Raw genomic sequence first — 15,785 nt, 5'->3', positions numbered from 1 at the left:
TTGGGCAATTGGGCTGAAGGTCGTAGGTTCTGATGTAGGTTTCCCAAATTTGGAGCAGTGTCATGCAACCAAATTTGTTGAGGTTTGGATTCTTTCTTAGGACTGAGGCTGATTCCATGAAAAGTCTTTCGTATTCGAATTTATTACGGTGTATTATCGTTTTTTTCTTCCACCATATTCTATGACGGGTGTCCAGCGCATGGTCTGCAAGAACAGAGTGGTTGTACTGGTGAAACCGGATGTAGTCCTTGTGTTCTGAAATTTTGATATTAGCTGTCCTGCCTGTTTGGCCAAAGTAGGAGAGCTTACAGCTGCAAGGGACCTGGTATACCCCCCCCCCCCCGACCTACCTGGAGTATACCAGGTCCCTTGCAGCTGTAAGCTGTGGCCAAACAGACAGGACAGCTAATATCATAATTTCAGAACACAAGGACTACATCCGGTTTCACCAGTACAACCACTCTGTTCTTGCAGACCATGCGCTGGATACCCGCCATAGAATATGGTGGAAGAAAAAAACGATAATACACCATAGTAAATTCAAATATGAAAGACTTTTCATGGAATCAGTCTCAGTCCTAAGAAACAATCCAAACCTCAACAAATTGGTTGCATGAGACTGCCCCAAATTTGGGAAACCTACATCAGAAGACCTTCAGCCCAATCACCCAAGAATACCAACATTGCCCGCTAGGAGACACTATCAGGACTTTTAGGAGGAAGAACAGCTTCCTGCTTCATTCTCATTTACTGTTTGTTGTGCTTGCGTGCACGTGTCTTGTTTTTAAGTTCCTGTGAAAATGGCAACGTGACGTTGCCGAAATATTGGAAGTGTATTAAAATTTATTTTAATGTATATCCTAGTATACGTTGTAATTTCCTTAAGCAATTTAGTTTAATATTTTTATTCACAATGAATACAGTTCCTAAACATGCTTTTTTGTATGACAGCTATAAAATAGTATATAATTCTTCTTTCTAAAGAACCCTGCCCTGTTCATCTAATTTCTTGAATTGCAGTTACATCTACCCTATACTTGTCAAAACTGCAGGGTCTTACTTCGGTATAAAGAAAGAACATTCCAGCTTCCGAGTCTTAAATGCTTGCGCGTTGTTTGCCAGGTCCATAAAAGCAGCTAGTTATTATCTTCTTTGGGCTTCTCGATCCAAATTTTCACAGGGTGGGGGGTTGTTAGCCCCATGCTCACTCTCAACCTGGAGGATCAGGCCTCGAAATTTATGTCCTCTGGAAGCAGGGTGCCCCAAGCTATACGCAGGCACTGGGTACTCATTTTAGTCGCCTCTTACGACATGTATCGGCTACATTGGGACTATTCTTTAACCCCAGTCACCACATGGGAGCTTCATATGGATTATTGTGCACAGATTTGGTCACAGGTTGGTTTTCATAGTAATGAGGAAAGGGTCCAGAGAAGATTCACAAAGGTGGTCAGCAGTCTTTGGAATGTGGAGTATGAGGACAAATTGAGAGAGAATATAAACTACAAAGCCTGGTGATAGGAGGAGGAGGGTGATATGATTGAGACATATAAGCTAGTCAGGGGCTATTATCAAGTTGACATTGAAGAGATTTTTCATAGAATGGGAGAGGGAGGTAGAACAAGAGGTCATTGCTGGAAACTGTATAAGGAGGATGTGAGCAGAGGAGTAAGGAGCAGGTTCTTTACACGGAGAGTGGTTGGTGAGTGGAATGCTTTGCCTGAGCATGTTGTGAATGCATTGAATCAGTTAAAGACATGGTTGGATAAGCCTTGTGTGATAGTGTGTACCTCCCACTATGAGTCTGACTTCATGGAGGTCAGATGTTAATAATAATAATGATAACTTGGGAGGGGGGGGGGGATATATGAAAGTTAGGTACTTTATGTAAAAATGCGATGCTGAGTCTGGTTATTGTAAACAAATGAGTGATGCTGTCAATGGTATATGCAAATGAGCCATGGCATAAAAGCAGGCATTTTGGGATGGTTTTCTATTTTGCATCTGGAGTGAGAACAAGACATTCTTGGATATGGCTGTAAAGATATCATTTAATTGACGAATTCAGGTGGCGAGCCATCATAACTAGAGGCTGGTCAAAGTAGGCAGAAGTAGCCAGATGGTTGCATGGAGTTGTTCTGTGACACACAAATTGCAGAACCAATTCAAACAGTCACAGACAGCATCCTGGAGATAGTGAAGGAAGGCCATTGGTTACAACTGCAGTGAGTGACATATCTCCAATTGTTGAAACAGGAATGCTACTCTGAATCAGATATAATCTAAACATATGTCAGCTACAGGAACATCAGTATTTGCTTCCATTGTGCACAGAAGTCTTGATGAAGGTGGTCTTCTATGCTAGGCAGCCAGTAGTCTGCATGTCTTTATCCCAACAGAAAAAGAGAGTGTGTTTCAAATGGGTGATGCTCCACGTCAACTAGAACCAAGACCACGAGATCATTATTGTTTACACCTGAGACCTGATTTGCTCTACAAAATGAACACTAGTCGTGCTCTGATCCATCGTGAAGGAGACACTCATGGAGTTAGCATTATGGTTGGAGAGGCACCTCGTTGAGATGATACAGTGACCTGTATGAGATTCTTAGCAGAACCATGAATGCTGCAACTTATAGAGATGAGGTTCTGGATCCCTATATTTGTCCATACATGGGTGTGATAGCAGAGATATTTATCCTGCAAGTCTGTATTGTATATGTATGCTTGCATGGGATGGGGTTGTATATTTCCTTAATTATTTCCTCCACACTCCAATTTCAAAATAAAAAGAAAATACTGTAACTAAACTCCAAATCTGGCTTGCAGATATAGGATATCTAACATGTAACTTAACTTCTTAAACTGACCTAGTCTGTATTGTATATGTATGCTTGCATGGGATGGGGTTGTATATTTCCTTAATTATTTCCTCCACACTCCAATTTCAAAATAAAAAGAAAATACTGTAACTAAACTCCAAATCTAGCTTGCAGAGATAGGATATCTAACATGTAACTTAACTTCTTAAACTGACCTATATAACCCATTGAGAGATTGAGTCTTCCAATACTTTAAAATCAAAATCTTTAATTAACAAAAAAAAATATAAAAAAAAACACACACAACACAGTGGTGGCTTGTACATAAGCACTGTGACACCCCCAAGTTAAAAAACGAAAAAATTAAATTTTGTTTGTGTTTATAAATAATAATAATGCTTATAACATTATATCAATGCAATACATGTTAAAGATTACAGCTTATGTTTCAACACTGATTGAATAGTTAATAACTAGAATTGTTCGATTAACATTTTAGATTACGAAACAAATGCACTGCGATCTAACGCAGTGTCGGAATTATCACATTCGGTCAGTTTTGGCTAGACTCGTCGATATTCGTTTGCAGTTGTCACTGCACATAACAAGTGAATTCGACACTGCTCTTTGAGCAGTGTCGCTACAGATAAATTGTATTCTTGCGTGCATTATTTCTGTGAGATACGAAACTTTTATTATTGGTGTGTATTCATGGTGAGGGTGAAATATTTTTGATAAATCTTATTTTATTCTGTTAAAATAACATAATTATTTATTTATTATAGAACAAGAATGAATTATGATGAGTGTTGCTGTTGAAAATATAAAAAGAATTATATTTTCTCAATTATCGTTATACGAAACAAATGCACTGTGATCTAACACTGTGTTCGGAATGTCGAAACCGACAGTGCTCGTTGAACAGTGTCGCTACAGATAAATTGTATGCTTGCGCGCATTATTTCTGTGTATGCAACTTTTATGATTGGTATGTGTATTCATAGTGAGGGTCAAATATTTTTAATAAAGCAACTTTTTAATATATAAATTTACTTATTAATAAACTGGTTATTGATTTGGAAAAAATGAATTATTTTTCTTATTTTGTATATGAAGTACCCCCACTTAAAATTTTCATCGGCCGCCACTGATACAACATCAAATCAACTACTTAACTATGCAAGTGCCAATATTTTTCACACTACAACTTCAAACAACATGAAAAACACCAATTACATAACTTATTTTCAGTCACATAAACCAGCTGTTATCCTACATGGACAAAACTTCTGGAATTTATTTCACTCTCGATTTCAACAGAAACTTTTATTTCTTCTTGAATTCACGCAAGAGAAAGATTAACACAGAAACTACTCTCTATATGACAGCAGCAACATAAGTCAAACTCTAATCAAATCTCAAATCATGGAATAATGATAAAAGCATATCATGTCTTTTCATCAAGACACTTCTATTACTTCACTTTCTATATGAAAGTAATAGTTTTTTGAGTCAATAAGCCACATAGGAATTAATTTGGTCTCAACATTCTTCTTAAAACCTTGAATCCAAAACTAAACTTAACTGGGTCCATTTCTATATCAACTGGAGAACAATAAAGTTCCTTTCAGCTTCAACTGATTTAATTCCTATGTGGCTTACTGACTCAAAAAACTTCACCTATCTCTTCATTAAAGGATATTCCTCTCTCTTTCTCAGTATTTTCTTTCTAACTCTTCTAATTTCTGTTCAAGTCTTCATATATTGAAGACAGAAACTGCACAGTTTTTATCAAGCTGTGTTCCTTTCCTGCTTCCCAAACAGCTGGACAATTAGCAATGTTCGATAACATTTCTTTTACTTCCACTGATGGTCAAGATACAATAAAGCAACTTCCACTTCAGTCAACCACTGTGTACTGCCCTCCTCTCAGTGCTGGGCTTGAAATGATGTTCTTTCTTCACGGTGCAAAAAAGTTGACTTAATTATAATTTCAAAATTAAACAAGTTGATAACATTTCTTCCTTTCCCAACTTTTATGCACTAAGGTAAGCTTATTTAATCACTTCCGATAACATTGTGGTGACTTTCGCTTCTCTTGCAATTGACAACATTTATCTAGATACAAACACACCAGCATTAACAGCTCATACAAGATCAGAATTAAGTTCAATATCTAATTTAAATAGCATTATTTTATATCTAAGCAAGACACAGAGATAAAAATGGCATTTCAAAATGTCTTGTCTGCGACATACAAAAATAAACAAATGTTTAACAACTTTACAAATACTGAATTATTAACTTAAATTTAAAATACATTTTTAATTTATGGGATATCTGAATTTCAATAAGATAACTTACAATATGATAATGCTCATCTTCCCTGAGTGAAGCTCATGGATCAATATCTTCAAGAAGAGGCTATCATACCTATCGAGTATGTCAGGGATGCTCTAGATAGACATTTTGCTACTCTCAATCTCTAACCAAAATCTTGAAAGACTCAGAAGAGTTTTGCTGGAGCAATGGTTGTTATTACCAGCTGCATTCCTGGACACCATTATGGACACAGTATGAGGCACACTATTCATAATGTTGTCAGCACTGTATTGCCATGAGGGGTGACCACATTTCTTAATAAGGCACTTTGACAATCTAATTTTGACTATTGTCTTTCATGTATGTATTTGTTACTAAATTAAACTATTTATTTACAATTTCTGTGGGTGTTTCACATCTCATATCATACTGCTTTTCATCAAATTGAATAAAAATTCATTATAGTTTTTTTTTTTTTTTACTTATGATTTTTCTCTTTGTTCCTGAATTTATGGAAACTGGTGTAAATAAGACAGTAGTAGAATTTGCCAAATGAAAGGAACACACGAATTTATTATTAAATGACTATGTTAAGAAATCAGATAAACTTTTGTTAAGACTAAAATATTTCTGATATTGAACAACATATAAGAAGCAAAAAAAAATTAATCTAATTAATGCCACCCAGTGAAGTTCACTACACTGATTGTTTAACATACGCTCAGTTATGTTCCAAGTTATTAATTATCATGTTGCTTTAAAAACAAATCTTTCTATCTGATTGATTTATAACTACGCTTTTATTGTTATTTAACAATTTCCTACATGTGTTTGTAGATTCCTGTTAGATTAATGTTTTCAAGCAGCTGCATCGATATAAAAAATTCTTTGCATTTATAACTCATCAGTTTTTCCCTGGAAAAGCTTGGCAATAAAGCTTAAAGCTAATAGACAATAGAGATGCCTAGATTTAAACTGAGATTTTTAGAAAATTTAAATTCATCTGTTCTGCATGCAATGAGGAAAAATATTTTAAATACATAAAAATATTATTTAAATATCTGAATTTATAATAAATCAGCCAGTTAATTAAATTATAGATGTATATAATATGCAAGTCATGATCATTAATACAAACCACTATATAATGAAGACAGGCTGTATAGAATAATAAACAACAATTTCTTATTGCATAAAATGTTTGCTTCAATTTTTTTTTTCTTTTTCTTTTTTTTGTAGTTCAATAATTATAGAAATATGAATACCTATAATTCAATATCTGAATGCCAGCTTATAACCAATTAAAGGGTTGCTCTGCCTGTTTCTTACTGGTCTGTTTCCAGACCAGCTTATAAGTAATAGAAACCTCTTTATATAAAGCTCTATCCTTTTCCATAACGTATTCCATATAATCATAAGCCTTAGTAAAAGACTTATTATGCTGTAGAATCTTTTGAATAGTATAGCTGCCATGCCAAATTTTCCATCATGTGTATATATCGGGTAAAAGTGGACAGGCCTTCTCTAAGTATTCTGCATCTTCAAACATTTTAGCTGATTTCAAGCTCTTAATGCTGTTTGCTTCAGAATCATATATGCTCTGGATATTCCCAATATTTTTCATCAGTGATGATCTGCATACAGTCATTAAGAGCACCAGCGGGAGCCATAGTGAATCACATTTGATTAAAAAATGTACTGTGTTCATTGTTTTTACAAAATCAAATCACAAGTTCATGAATTTTTTTGATTTTTAAATTTAATTTATCTTAGTAATTCATTTTCCACAAGTTTTATTACTGACAAGATTTGATGTTTAAATGATAAAAAGGAGATTAAAAAAGGATCTTATATTTGGGATGAATTGTATAAGAACAGAGAAAATTAGTTTTCATAAGTTTTAGAATGAAATAGTATTTTAAGCAAAGCTAAAAATTATGGGGTGTCTTATTTCAGAAGACACAATGGCATAGTAAAAAAACACCATATTTGATGGATCTTGTCTTGTCTAATTTCTTTCTAGTTCCGGAATTACTTCAAAGATGATCATTATAATTAAAAATAATTCCTCATTTACAGATATTTATTACTGTCATTACTGTACTCTGAAATCTTATACCTATGAAAGACATTTATTTATCATATCGCATGATATGATAAATGAACTGCCCAGAAAATGCAGGATTCATATAAAGAATTATGAATCGTGCATTTTCATTCTAGGTTCTTAAAGTTTTCATTCTTTCTTAAAAAAGACTTACCTCAATGCTTTTTTGTAGTCTGTGATTAATTTTTCTTTCTCTTCCTTGGTTTCCACCCAGTATCTACTCGGTGTAACAAAGTCTGAGACAACCCGACACTCTGGGCACGCCCTAATGACAGAAGTATCCAAGGTGCTGCTAAATGTTGTAATAACAGACAAGGTATCAATATATTTAATGAAAAATGTAATATTTTCTTCTTTTTCTCAAAACAATAAGCAAAACATTATCACATGCATATATGCATGTGATAATGATATTGCATATGAAAGAAACATGCATATTCATACTTGCCAACTTTCAAGATTAGAAGACTGAGAAACTGCCTAATTTGAAATATAAAAATTTTTTGTCTAATTTTAATCTGTGAAATAATAGAAGAACACACACACCATCTTTAAGTGCTAAAAATGGCAGGAATTTTTTTCTTTCTTTCTAATCTTTTTGAATTAGTGATTAGCCTAGAACAGTCCAAAAAGCCAATGAACCTTAATTATGCTGCAAGGCATGATGCTCTCTCTCTCTCACACAAAAGAGAAGCTTTAAAAAAAGGAAATTTAAAGAAAGGGATGAAATTGCTTCAATACTTGTTAAACAGAGCTTGTTAATTGGGAAAAGTGAGATAAGTAACAATTCAAGAAGCTGAAAATTTATTTCTGTTAAGACAAGTAGGTGTGGTTTGTGAGATGGAGATGAAAGTGAATGTTATTGATATTCGAATTGAAACTATGTATATTGGCGAAATAGATCTAATGGTTCCACTTCTATTATTGCGAGATTTTCCTTTCTCTGTAAAGGAAATCTCTATCTAAGGAAAAATTCTATCTGTATGTAATGTTTCTTTTGACTTTTTGTGTTTAAGATCATTTCAGGGCTTAATATATATATATATATATATATATATATATGTTAAAGATACCAAGCAATTTTAAACCTGGTTTTACTCCATTTCCCAAGTAAGCAAACAGACTAAGAGTCAAGTTTGCGCCTGCAATTGATGCAAGTCTAACTGATCCCACAGGTAAAAATGCTTTCTACATATATATATATATATATATATATATATATACTAACTGAAAACTGCTACCTTGACAGTCCTTCCTCATGTATTATGGATTTTAGATACAGGAATGCCACTTTTTGATACTGTGAGAACACTGGCAGGAAGATTATTTGCTGGTTAACCTGGAAGGTTCCTCAAGTTTTGCCATAAAGTTCAGTATATACTATCTAGTGGCTTATCCATAGAAGAACAATTTGATGAAGAGTCTCTCTTGATGATGATGATCAATATAATCTTGAAAACAATTACATGCTGATGAAATAGGCAGCAAAAGTAAACTAGAACTTTATATTCTGGAAAGCACATAATTTTCAGCATACTTCAAGCCTCTAATAAACAAAGTGATGGTATTATACTTAAGCAATGAAACATTTAACAACTAGCAGTGCCTGGTACCAACAGAGACTTGACCTTTCCTCTGAGTAAGTGCAGATAACATGTTTTTCACCTGCCTATATTGGTTTATTCTTTGGTCTGATGGTTTAATGCTTAAAAGAGAGTGTGCATGTGGGAGGGGGAAGGAGTTAAATACCGGAGTTGGCTTGAAGTCATAAGCAAAAGAATTGGTTACTAGAGACCAACCACATTTCAGCTGAAATTTGACATATACCCATGTGGTGGTGTTGGTGTGCACATTGGTTCTGTTAGCATTTTAGACATCTAATGATTTAGTCTGCTTGGGTTGTAAACTATGAATTCTATCTCAGATATATTAAACTTGAAACAGAGCAAACTTTTTCTTATTAAAATTAGAATAAGGAAACATTCAAGTTTAATATAGCACATGTATTAATTTTGATGTGGGTAGCTTTCTTCTGCCGTATTCTGTGGCGTGCATCCAGAGATGGTCTGCAAGACCAGAATGGCTGTACTTGTGAAAACGTGAAAAGTGTGAAAACCTGTTTGGCCAAAATCCCCCCCCCCCAACAATATGGAGTGGTGAAAACACTATACAACAGGGCTAAACTAATCTGTTCTAACAACATGGCCCTAAACACTGAACTAAATCACATACTCAACACTTTCTCAGCCAATGGCTACCCCCTCCCAAAAAAAAAAATCCAAAAAATATTGAAACCTACAACCCCCCCCCTCCCTCCACAACAAGGATTACTCTAAATCCATCACCATTCCCCCTACATCTGAGGCACCTCGGAAAAAATTACCAAAATCTTAAAAAAACGTGACTTGACCTCCTGTTACAGACCATATAGAAAACTGGTATCCCTTATCCGCTCCACTAAAGACCAACCACTTCCCCTAGACCTACCTGGTGTATACCAGATCCCTTGCAGCTGTAAACTGTCTTACTTTGGCCAAACAAGCAGGACAGCGAATATCAGAATTTCAGAACACAAGGACTACATCCGTTTTCACAAGTACAGCCATTCTAGTCTTGCAGACCATGCTCTGGATACACGCCACAGAATATGGTGGAAGAAAGCTACAGTAATACACCGTAGCAAATACAAATTTGAAAGACTATTTATGGAATTAGCCTCAGCCCTAAGAAACTCTCCAAACCTCAACAAATTTGGTTGTATGAGACTGCCCCAAATTTGGGAGGCATACATCAGCAGACCTTCAGCCCAACGGCCAAGAACACCTATTAGCCCGCTAGAGGGCACCATCAGGACTTCTAGGAGAACAATAGCTTCATCACTTCATTCTCAGTTACTGTGTTGTAGTGCTTACGTGCATGTGCCTTTTTTGTAAGTTCCTTTAGAAGATGGCATCGTGACATTGCTGAAATATCCATTAAAGTGGAATTTAATTTATATTCATATCTACGTTGTCAATTCCTTAAGTGATTTAGTAATGCATAACCAACGTATAGGCCTATCTACGAGAACAGATGGTATCAATGGCAATATCATATTAAAAATGAAGATATTAGGAAAGAACTTGACATGGCCAGGAATGTGTTAGTAGAGCTAATCTCAGGTGATATGGTCACTTAAACAGAATGGGAGAGGAAAGATTAGAAAACAAGTGTTCTGTGCCAGGTTGGCAGGAAAAAGACCCAAAGGAAGACCAAGATATAGGTGGATTGATACAGTAAAAAAAGTGCCTTAGAAGATAGAAATATAAGATCTTGACAGGTAACAGATTGATTTGGAGGAAAATTGTAGATATGAAGTTAGCGGTGATGTAAGTTCTTCATGTAGTACTATCATATCCTGTACACCCCTTGAGGGTACATGTTAGGAATTTGGTGATGATAAAAGCAATATTATTTGGATTCATTTGAAGAATTCAAAACATTTCATTATTAAAAAATTAACAATTTGATGCCAATGTTACCGTACCTGATGTGCCTACTTTCAAACAGCTTTGTTTTCCTCCATTGCCTAATACAACTTAAACAAAAAACATGGCTACACTTTTCCAAGATACCAAAGCGTCGCTCACTGGGTGGCTGTTTCTCAAGAATTACATCCATACAGATACCACAACTTTTGCCTACACTACGCTGAATAGCAAAAGACAGTTCCATATCACGCTCTAGTTCCCGTTCACATTCCTAAAGAATGTTCAATAAAATAACTTTTTAACAAGTGTATATATAAAAATATTAATATAAGATAGCTTGAAATTTGCATAAATTGCACCATATAATGAAAAAGTAATATATAATCAACCAAATCATAATATAAAAATATGAAAGTATTTTAATAGACAATAATCTTTTAAATCTTGAATTTGGAAACTAAGATACACAACTCATGATTATCTGAATTCTAAACATATACAAATGAAAAACAAAATTAAGAATGTAATATGTTAACTCATACTAGAACAAATGTGTAAGAAAAGGAAATAGTTGGCTTCTCAAAGTAATAAACGACAAACTTCATTAACACAGCATTGTTGCTATGAGAGCTCTTAAATAGATCTTTTCTAAATTTAGTAAATGAGAACTGACTATATCAGGCACATATACAACATCAAATGGCAGTAACCAAACAAGACTAGTGAAAATGCTCAAAAGAGAAAAATCACCAGAAAAAAATAAGGATGTGAAAGGATGGGGAAATTTGTATTCAGAACCCGTGTGAAAATATCAAAAAATATACATACCAAAATATATACATTAAAACAAACATTAACTTATTCTGCCATATCACAAAACTAGTTTTTTATAGGTTAAGATGATTCACTCCATCTCTTCAGCCTGATATGTAAAGTGTATTCACAGGCCAGTTTGAGCTCAAGATTGCTTTCTAAGATTAGCACTGGAATTTTCTAGACTAAGATTAGTCTAGAAAATTCCAATGCCTATCATCTCAAATGGGATTCTGAATCAATGTTTATTTTTTTCCAACCAAAAAATGTATGGGCAAAGTGGTCACCCAGAGAGATCAAATGCAATGTATGTATAGAGAACATTCGATATTCTTCTGTTGACCTTTTCTACCTCTGTGAAGTGACAGTTTACTGAAGTTATACCTGACTGCTGTTTGAGCAGATTATATACGACCTGTTGTTGCTATTTCTTAATTTATATTAATCAGCAAACATTCATATGAATTAACATTTTTGTGAACATTAATATATAGCTTAATAGGCTTCAAATGCTTACAGAGATGTATTGGTTTCTATTGTTTTCAATGATATATATATATAATCCATAAAAGTTCTTTGAAAATGAAGTTTTGGACATGAAAAGGCTCAGATGTTGCAAGATTCTTTGGTCATTTCTACTATTCAACATAATATATACTTGTTGTATGTTTTCATACTTATAGTGATAAAGCTGCATCCACTACTAAATATTTTTGAAGTTATCTGTTTTCTTCATTATCTGGAAGGATGAGAATCTTCTGATACACACTGTTCCACCCAAAGATATCCATTGATAAAATATGGTGGATTACATAAGAAAAGTGAGCATGCTTCAGATGTCACTAACCATTGCTACTAATTATCATACTTTCGAGGTAGTAGATTCTGATTTCAATAAAAGCTGAACTGGTATTGAACATGTTTTTTTTTTCTTTCTTTTTCTGAAGAGACTGATTAGAAAGTTCCATCCATTGCATTGGAACTATTATAATGTAAAGAAATTATTTCCTTTTCTCTTTTAGTGAGTAACATACACAATAAAATGCTCTTGAAAGATACCTAAGCATATAATGATATATCTGACTAAATGAGAAACCTGACATTACACCAGCTGATTTTATGCTTTTAATACTGCACACTATACTAATGCTGTCGAAACTTTTCAACATGATATATACTTGCAGTATGTATGTTTTCATACTTACAGTGATAAAGCTGCATCCACTGCTAAATATTTTTGAAGTTATTAGAAGGATGAGAAATCTGATACACACTGTTCCCAGCTAATTCCACCCAAAGACACCTATTGATAAAAATATGGTGGATTAATGTAATGAATCCACCATATTCGTGCAATGTTTCAAGTACTATTCATATTTCATAGTAACAACATGCTCATTCTGTATTTAGTTTTATCTGTATGACTTTTTTTTTTTTTCTTATATGGGAGGTTTAACTTGATTCACAGAATTTTCACACAATTCATACAATTTTCAGATTGTATGTACTCCCTCTATGAGAATGCTGTATTCTAGTTATAAAGCAGCAACCAGAAAGAAAAAGTCGTGGAAAATACACATCTGAGGATTTTCTAAATTTAATATTTTGGGTATGTCATCTCTACCAGAGTAGAGATGACATACCCAAATATGAAAATAATGACAAACTTTCCAAGAGTTTTCTATCTCAATACAAGCTGTTTTATCTATTTTAGCTCCATATAACTTCCTGAATGTTATTATCCACATCATAGAATTTTTCATGGGACATAGCTCACATTTCATAATCCTGATGTAATCTCTCATCACAATCTTAGAGTTTCTAGACCAGATATACAGCTTGATTACTTATAGGTTTTTTCGAAGGTTTGGTTATGGATCATATTTCAAAGCCTTGGGTTCAACGGCGCAAGAGAAAGCTCTTACTTTTATCATATAGTTTCTTGAAAAAGTACTTCCTTGCATCAGTTTTTTAAACTCCTTATCTTTGAACAGGGATGTTAATATTCAGCTTGCTGTAAATAAAACAGCACACTGTCAGAATGTGATAATTTATGCTTATATGCAGTGCACCTCTGCTTTGCCCATAAAATGGCTTCTGCACATGCATAATCACTTACCTAGTCTGTATAGTTGCTTCTGTGAATTCTTTTGATGATTTCAAAAACGTGATAGCACTAACTGTTTTTAAAACACGAACAGTTACCTAGACTTGTTTAGAAAGTACAAATGTAAAGAGAACTGACTGAAGTGAGAAATCAGAAATTGCAAACATAACAAGATGCTTAAATAACATACTAAGTTAATGGAATAAAAATTTTCTGAAAGCAATTAAGAATTATATATATATATATATAAAAATCTAATACTTCCAAACAAGCATTGCTTATTCACAATTAACTTCTACATACATGAATTTCTCAATTTGTGAAAGAGTTATGTTCCAAAACACCTGCAAATAAGTCCATATTGTTTACCACAAAAGAAGTAATTCAATCAGTAGTAGCCCAGTTTATAAATAGTATTAAATAGTGTGGCAGACAATGTGCTCTTTCACCCTATAATTTAGATGTCTTGCATGCTAATAATAACTTAAAAGGAGTAGATGAATATTATTTATCAAATCATGTACATAAAGTGATAAGAGAATAAACTATTCAGGTGTAAATATTACATATAGCAGAAAAGACACCATAGTTTAAGATTCTGAATCCACAAAGCTGCAGGTTTTAAGATAAAAAAAGTCCATATAAGTTCTAGGATAAGAGGATGTAAAGTAGACTGCCTCCTTGTGGTGTATTTATTTATTTATTTATTTGTTTTGTATTTTATACCCAGGATCATGCAAAACAGGGTACAGCAACAATACTACCTTACTTTTCTTGAAGTAATAGAAGGAAGTCCCTTTAGAGGATTCTTTCTCATGCACTCCTCTGTTCTTGGATTATCAGTCACTGTTGCGATAGCAACTTCAGAAGCAGATAAAAACTTCAGGGCATTCTCATTCCCACAGAAATCTACTTACTGTATCAACATTAAACACTTGATAAGCTAATAATCTCACTCCTTCACAATTTCAACAAATATTTTTACAAGTTTTGTAATGACTTTTCTTTAGTGCTAGTTGCTTCACCAGCTACTTGTATATGTCACCTAGATGAGCCCAGTTCTGGCAGCACTAGTTAGCATGACTACTAGAATGCTCTATTCTTCTAGAAGAAATGATTTCTAGTAATAGAGTCAGGAATAAACTAAGTGGCTATGTAGCATGGTTCTTATTACAAGTGTTTCCTGTATGCAGTCGCATTATGGAACTACATGCTCAGTTGAATTCTCAAAGGCTCATAGCGACAATTTATGACGAACGGTGAATGATTTGTGTTCTTGAGTCAACAACTTGGTTTCAATACCAATTCACCAATGTGATCAAAATTAAAGTATCCCTGTAGTCCCTAAGAGTTTGAATGAGATACAACTATATTAGATTTCAGGACTTCTGTTCAATGTTTGACCAATGTCGCTTCATGAATAAGACAAAGCTCTATTTTTTTAATCAAGTGAAAATCTACTTTGTGAATATTTATATTATCTTTTAATCTTTAGTTTTATTTTATAACTATTTTACTGCCTTTGTATATATTTTTAAAATATCTATTTATTTGTTTTGTATTTTATACCATTAAACATCGTTTTCTTTCATAATATTTTGCTTTCATTATTCAATTAGCTTGGCTGCGGTATTTATTTCTTTAACTGCTACCGTACTGGATCAAATATGTTTAGCCATAATGTAAGATAAGGATATGAAATGTACCATTGAAATAACATGAATACAGAGTATAAGATGTAGAAAGTTTTTCACCTGGTTACAAAGTATATTTTCCATGAAATTATATTCTTGCTTAATCCTTTAGCCAAGTGTAAGCAAACAAAGTTTGTGTGAAGTATCTTCACAACTAGGTTGCTTGAACAGAGGCTGTTTATTTCATATCAATTGGCTCAGTATTCCATAATACAAAAACATAAAACAACAATCTAGGAAGATACCAAGGTTGAATTAATACACACACACATCATATGAGGGAATTAGCAATCACTAACAAAGCACTGAATTATACTGGACACACCTAAAACAAACCATTGTAAAACCTGCAGTCAAAAACATCATAAAAGGAAACAAATTAAAATAACAGACTGGTAAAACACAAATTACCTGAATAAAGCTATTAAGAAATCTTTTCAAAAAGATAAA

The 15,785-nt window shown here is 33.7% G+C and overlaps 1 protein-coding gene across 4 annotated transcripts in view; it reads right to left on the bottom strand.

The window, feature by feature from the left end:
• Positions 1-15,785, bottom strand: part of LOC150110112 (putative E3 ubiquitin-protein ligase makorin-1) — a 287,948-nt gene that overhangs the window by 32,896 nt on the left and 239,267 nt on the right. For 2 of the 4 annotated variants that reach the window (XM_090391472.1, XM_090391499.1), the window contains 2 exons: positions 10,778-10,992; positions 7,406-7,543 (listed from right to left, as the gene is read on the bottom strand). In XM_090391472.1, the coding sequence (XP_090247598.1) occupies positions 7,406-7,543; positions 10,778-10,992 (353 nt within the window). The remainder of the gene's footprint in view (positions 1-7,405; positions 7,544-10,777; positions 10,993-15,785) is intronic. The other 2 variants (XM_090391481.1, XM_090391489.1) reach the window with 2 other exon arrangements.

This window comes from Typopeltis vanoorti, chromosome 1, assembly GCF_054136105.1.
Source record: "Typopeltis vanoorti isolate ZY-2024b chromosome 1, IOZ_Tvanoo_1.0, whole genome shotgun sequence".
Taxonomy (NCBI): Eukaryota; Metazoa; Arthropoda; class Arachnida; order Uropygi; family Thelyphonidae; genus Typopeltis; species Typopeltis vanoorti.
The sequence above is the reverse complement of the archived record's forward strand: the minus strand, read 5'-3'. Positions and strand labels throughout refer to the sequence as shown.